Consider the following 7,123-nt stretch of genomic DNA (forward strand, 5'->3'; position numbering starts at 1 on the left):
GGAGTTGTTGATTTTAAAAAAAAATGAACCAGAGAATTGCTTTCACCTTTTTTTTCATTTGATGCAGGTGCAGTGTGTGTACGCTCTTTCTGTTGGCAAAGAACAGGGGCCCTGTATATTAATATGTAGCTTCCAGCAGGCACAAGTACATCACCTTGAGCCCAGCTGACAATTCTAAATTATTTGTCAGCATAATTCTCACACTCAGGATTATTTAGCAAATGTCCAGCTGTGAAATCACATCTGATGTTGGACACTGTTTTGCATTTTGCAAGTATGGGCTAGTTTGGTATGGCTTTGCTTAATGAGAACAGCCAAATGGATATGCCATTTCAATACAATCCTCCACTCTTTGGGACTCAAGTTCAAATGCATTAGTTGCGATTCTGCAATCAGCATCAGTCAGTAACTCTTATCAGTTTGCTCTAATTACACAAACATTCGGTTTCCTTCAGCAGAAACCCGCATCAATTCAGAAGCAGATAACAAAGTAAACCCTCAGCAAATATTTCTTAATATCTGATATAGAATATAAGAAATTAAGAATCTTTATCTTCTGTAAATGCAGCTCCATTATCATGTTTCATTTGTTGGTACAAGCTTGTAATTAAAGATGCAATAAGTACTTCTCAGAATTGTAACCTATGTAAAGGATATTGCAAATTATTGACATTTATAAAGTGCCAGCTACCATTAATGTAATTATTTCACACTGAGTTAGCAATGCATGCATTTCCATTTCTAAAATTTGAAGATTTAAAAATAACTAAAATTGATGAATTCAGTTACATATTGTCACATCATTTATAACCATAATTGCTAAAAGCAGAGGACACATGAAGCAGAGAAATTTTGAAGATAACTCCACAAAAGAAATCATTCCATATAACATCTTAAAATCAATTTTAAAAGACCTATAAAAGTAATATAGTAAGACAGCCAACTGAGTGAAATAATTATTGCTGTTCTCCATAAAATGACCAATTATTGTTAATGTTTATAGAAAAATACATTTTGTATGAAACCAAAATGAAACTGATTTACAGAATAGAATCCCTTTATTCTATTTTGTTTTCAGATTTAAATTAAAAAAAAATCAAAGAATATAGTCAAAATGCACTTGCCTACAAAATATATGTTTCAAAATGAGAATTGCTAAGCTTCTTTTAAATAAATGCTACACTACACCACATTCAATAATTCTGGTATAACAGACATAAAAGCAATAATACCATATGGAACTATAATGACTCAGTGGTAAACTAATCCTCCACCAGTATGTCGATATGCATATTTAAAACAAGATCAATCTGTGTAAGTTGAATAGACAGGAAATCAAGAGAATTTGGTTCAGCTGAGATGTGCATCTTCAACAATAATGACAAGTGAAAACTAAGTGAAGAGGGTGGTCAGCATCTTTCAACTACATCCAATTTCTTTTCTCAGATCCGCTGATAGCCTGCAAATCTTTGACGTCGATAATACAAGTACATGATGATTATTATGATGATCAACACAAAAAGAGACACTCCAAAGCAGATGGGCACAATAATTCTATAATCCAAGAAGCATTCCTCCACTATAAAAAGAAAGGATATGAGTAAGCCTCATTTTTGAATAATTCACATTATTTCATTTACAATCATATATGATAGCTAATGTAATCTGTCACAACAGTACTTGAAAGAATGCCTACAAAATGAAATAAAATTTACTATAGTAAATAATCAAAAAAAAACTTCTGAACTATCAACAGGTCAATTGTCCAATTCATAAAACTTCCTAATGCCATTAAAATCACAGATTTACAGTTTCCACTTAAAAAAGGCTAGTAGTTTGCAGAATATGATCCATAAAAGCACACTTCAAAGTACCATAATCATGCATGATGATGTTAAGACTAATATTTAAAAACATGAATAAGAATTATGAGCATGAATGGGCAATATAGCTCCTGGAGCCTGCTTCACCATTCAATACAATCATGGCTGATCTCATCTTACCCTCAACTCCACTTTCCTACCTGCTCCCCATATCCCTTCAACCTGTCACTAATTAAAAGTTTGCCTATTGCCTCCTTAAAATTACTCAATGTCATGGCATCCACCAAACTCTGGAGTAGTGAATTCCACAGTTTCATGACCCTATTAGAGAAGTAATTTCTCATCTATTTTAAATCTGCTAACCCTGATCCTGAAATTATAATCTCTTGTTCTGCATTGCTTCACAACAGGAAACACCCTCGCTACATCCAAGAAATTGGAGTTGTGTTTATTTAATTCCAATTGGTCAAGTTTTCAAACAATAACTTGAAACCTTTGCTTCTGTTTTACATTCCAGCTTTTGAATTGATCTTACCTATAGCTTGTTAAGGTATTGCGCTCTAGATTCAGTCTTATCCATTTGTAAGATGGATTCTAAGATAATATCTACTTAATTTGGACATACGAAGGGGAAATGTTTATTTTCCAAAAATTTTCTTAACTATTTCAATCACAGATTTTCCTTAATCATCTTGCTCTAGGCAATCAGAACTGGTATTTGAAAAGTGACACCATTATTAGTCACAATAACTCAATGGGAATGATACAGGCTGATACTTTTTAAAAAGGGTCATGTAGTGACCTGAGAGATCACTATGAATCCTGTTAAGTCCATGAAAACATTTTTGTTCATCATGCGTGAAGTAATATAATTGTTTCATTAATGGCCCAATAATCCTGATCAATTCAAGTTGATAAACATATTTTTGCCACACGAAAGTGCTAGGTAATGACCATCTCCAACAAATGAGAATATAGCCCCTCCTTTGAGGTTTAACAGCATTGCCAATCACTGAAACACTTCCATTAACATCTTGGGAGTCACCATTGAGCAGAAACTCAACAGGATAACCAAATAAATTTCACACCTATGACAGCAAATAACTCACTTTCTGACTTCTCAAACTTGTCCACACCCATAAGAAACAAGTCAGGAATGTAATGGAATACTCCCAATTGCCCAGATGAAATTCTACAATATTTAAAAAATTCAACACAAACCAGCCAGCTTGATTGCACACCATTCACCAGCACAAAGGCAGTGTACCATCCACAAGATATATTACAGTAAATTGCCAAACTACAACAGCACTTTCTAATCCTGACTTCTGCCAACTAGAAGGACAAGAGTTCAGTTGGATAGCTCAAATCCACTTGCAAGTTCCCTCAAATACACACATACACACACACACACAGTTCTTTTGCTGATATAGAAATCCTTACCTAACTGCACGGTCAGTGTACATACAACATATGAACTGCAGGAGTTTTATTTTTATTTTTATTTTATTCATATTTATTGAAGTCAAATTCCACCATCTGCTGTGGTGGGATTCAAACTTGGGTCCCCAAAACATTATCTGGGTCTCTGGATTAACAGTCCAGCGATAATACCACTAGGCCATCACATCCCTTCAAGAAGGGAACACCATAATCTTAAAGGCAATTAGGAATGGCCAAGAAAGGTTAGCTTTACCAATGACATTCACCTCCCATGCATGAATAAGAACATTCCACATGGATAGAGAACTTAATTATTTTTAAAATGTTGGTACCATAACAATAAAATGCTCATTATTGTACAACCACAACTGGTTTACTAATACCCTTTAGAGGATATTTGCTTTCCTGCATCATCTTGCTTTTAAATAACTCCAGTCCCACATTATTGTAATAATCTCTGATGAGCCTGAGCAATCATTTTACATTGTGGCTCATTTCAAGCTCAGGGATACTGGAGCTAGGTAATAAATGTTGGCATTGCTAGACATCCAGAGAATGAATGAAAACTGAAGTGACAGCATTGATTTCTCAACTAAATTTGTAGCTAATAACAGGTCAGCAGAAAAATGAATTAAGTTCTTTCATAGCTGCTTATAGCTATGAATGGGATAATCTCAGATGTAGTTTTTTTAAAATTACAGTTATACTGCTTATAATTCATAAAAAGTTGATCATGGAACAAAATGAAGGAAAATCTTAATTGGTAGAATTTATTCCTAGCTCAGTTAAAATTGCACTATATTTTAAACCCTGAACTTTCCTGGCAAAATGGAAAGAAATAAGGAACATGTTAAAGTTTGATCAAGTTAAAGGAATAAACTTTTAGTAGTGACCTAATCCCTAAGAGGATATGTCATGTAATAAAGTGCTGCACAATAAATTTAAAAGTTCTTGAACCTTTTAAGAAAAATATTGCTGTGCCTCAGGGATTTTTTTAAAAATTCACTTGTGGGAAGTGGGGTCACTGGCCAGGCCAGCATTTATTGCCCATCTCCAATTGCACAGAGGGCAGTTAAGTGTCAATAACATTGCCGTGGGCCTGGAGTCACTTGTCGACCACACCAAGTAAGGATGGCAAATCCTTCCCTAAAGGACACTGAACCAGATGGATTTTTCCCCCCCTGACAATTGACAATGGCTTAATGGTCATCATTAGACTACAAATTTGATATATTTAATTGAAGTCAAATCCCACCATCTGCCATAGCAGGATTTAAACCTGGCTCCTCAGAACACTATCAGGGTTTCTGGATTAACAGTCCAGCGATAACATCACCCCCCATCCTATCTTGGATGGGATGATGCCATATAAAAAAAAGCAGGGTGGCCCCAGGTACAAACCCTAATAACGAATGCTAAAACGAATCTACATCCAACTGGGTGAAGAAGAAGAAATGAAATTGCCTAATAGCAGCCTGGACCAAAAACATGTAGCTGCCCCATAATGTACAGAATTGGGTTCAGCTGTGAAACTTGTTTCTGAACCAGAGCATTTTCTCACTTTGGAACTGTTAAATGTACATTTGGAGGAGCTAGGCAGGGCAAGTACTGGCACGGTGTTTTGGTTAACCATCAACTTGCATTTAGTGCCAATTCCATACTGGATAGGAGGGTGAGAAAGTTATGTATATAATGATGCAGGTTTAAACAAAGCTAACATCACTGAACATTTTCCAATTTTGCTCAATAGATACATTGAATACCTTCTCACAATCTCAAACCTAACAAAGTTCCGCATGACCATGTGTAATCTATACTAATTAGCTACATAGCCTCAACAAAAATTCCATGATAATATGGAGTTAAATGCTAGAACATGTGCAGACAATTATTTGTCACATGTAATTTTCAAATTAAAAGTTGAAAAGTCTAATATTTCCACACACCAAGGAACTCTTAAAACCAGAACAGCATTTATCTGACTAACAACAACAACAGCATAACAGTTTTGTTTTCACTCAAAAAGTAAATGGTGTGCTAACAGAACATTTTTAAAACAACATGTGTTTAAATCATTTCATTCACAGCCTTGGTGTTTTGTCTAACCCACAATGTATTGTTTCAGCTCTATATTCCATCCATGAGAAACTATTCAATCCCTTGAAATACTACTGCTGAGCTTCTCATCCACATTTTGTCATCTCCAGACATGACAATTCTAACATTAGTTAGTTTGGTCAGTCTCTAATCTTATACCCTCCAACTTGAACGTATTTAAAATATCACTGGTCACAATGTAGGCTTGACAATATGAGTGTCCAATAATACAACAAATCCCTCCAGGTTTTTGTTTCCACCCCTTTCTAACTTCCAACTCATTCTTTTAAAAAAGGAAACGCCACAAGTCTTACATATTCCCTTCCTTCATATTATTGGGACGGCTGAAATCATTTGCCAAAGTTACATATTGCTTCCTAAATTTTGCTTTTTGCCCACAGTTTGAAAAATCTACTGCTCTGAAGCCTACAGCTATGTGTCCAAACATGTCTCTCTGGCTCAGAGAGATGCTGTTGTGAAGGACTTTGGAATATTCACATTTGTTTTGGGTATTAAAGTTTGGAAACTGAATTTTTTACAATTAAATTTGCTGGAGAAACTCTGCTGGTACAGCAGTGTCCGTGTGGGGAGAGAAGAGTCAACACTTTGGGTCCAGTGACTTCAGCTTCTTTTTCCTCTTGCACTTCCTCTCTCCATATGTAGAGATGTGCCGAGTTTCTCTAGCAATTTTTGTTTTTGATTTCAGCATCTACAGATCTTTGTTTTATTAAAATAGAAAAAGCATTTGTTTCCTAGTCCAGTCCCTAAACAGCTGCATTCCCCATGCAGATGGCCTAATGGCCCTCTGCTCCTTCCTGTCCTGCAGGCCCGACCAGTCCCCCTCCACTGACACCCTCATCCACATAGCCAAACTCGTCCTCACCCTCAACAACTTCTCTTTCAATTCCTCCCCCTTCCCACAGACAAAGGGGGTGGCAATGGGTACCCGCATGGGCCCAAGCTATGCCTGCCTCTTTGTAGGTTACGTGGAACAATCCCTCTTCCATACCCACACTGGCCCTAAACCCCACCTCTTCCTCCGTTACAATCGATGACTGTATCGGCACTGCCTCGTGCTCCCACAAGGAGCTCGACCAGTTCATCCACTTCACCAACACCTTCCACCCCAACCTTAAGTTCACCTGGACCATCTCGAATACCTCTCTCTCCTTCCTGGACCTCTGTCTCCATCTCTGGCAACCACCTAGGAACCAATATCCATTTCAAGCCCACCAACTCCCACAGCTACCTAGAATACACCTCCTCCCACCCACCTTCCTGCAAAAATGCGATCCCCTATTCCCAATTCCTTCGCCTCTGCCGCATCTACTCCCACGATGAGGCACTCCACTCCCGTACATCTCTGATGTCCTCATTTTTCAAGGATTGCAAACCCCCACCCACCCCCCCCCAGTGGTCGAGAACGCCCTCCCCCCCCCCTCATGCAACTCATCCCTCACATCCCCTCCTCGCAATAACAACCAAAACAGAAACCCCTCGTCCTCATGTACCACCCCACCAACCTCCGCATCCAACGCATCATCCTCCGACACTTCCGCCATCTACAATCCGACCCACCACCAAAGACATTTTTCCCTCCCCACCCTTATCTGCTTTCAGGAGGGACCACTCTCTCCATGACTCCCTTGTCCGCTCCACACTCGCCGCCAGCCCTGCCACACCCTGCACTTTTCCTTGCAAGCAGAGGAAGTGCTACACCTCCCCCCTCACCCCCATCCCCATCCCCATCCCCATCCCCA

The 7,123-nt window shown here is 38.2% G+C and overlaps 1 protein-coding gene across 1 annotated transcript in view; it reads right to left on the bottom strand.

Moving 5' to 3' along the window:
• Window positions 1-1,039: 1,039 nt before the first annotated feature.
• Window positions 1,040-7,123, bottom strand: part of LOC109924935 (lysosome-associated membrane glycoprotein 3) — a 20,790-nt gene continuing 14,706 nt past the window's right edge. Inside the window, exon 6 of the mRNA XM_048604740.1 lies at window positions 1,040-1,579. Coding sequence (XP_048460697.1) covers window positions 1,443-1,579 — 137 coding nt within the window. The 3' untranslated portion in view covers window positions 1,040-1,442. The remainder of the gene's footprint in view (window positions 1,580-7,123) is intronic.

The sequence above is a fragment of the Rhincodon typus genome, chromosome 13 (genome assembly GCF_021869965.1).
Source record: "Rhincodon typus isolate 14 chromosome 13, sRhiTyp1.1, whole genome shotgun sequence".
Classification (NCBI taxonomy): domain Eukaryota; kingdom Metazoa; phylum Chordata; class Chondrichthyes; order Orectolobiformes; family Rhincodontidae; genus Rhincodon; species Rhincodon typus.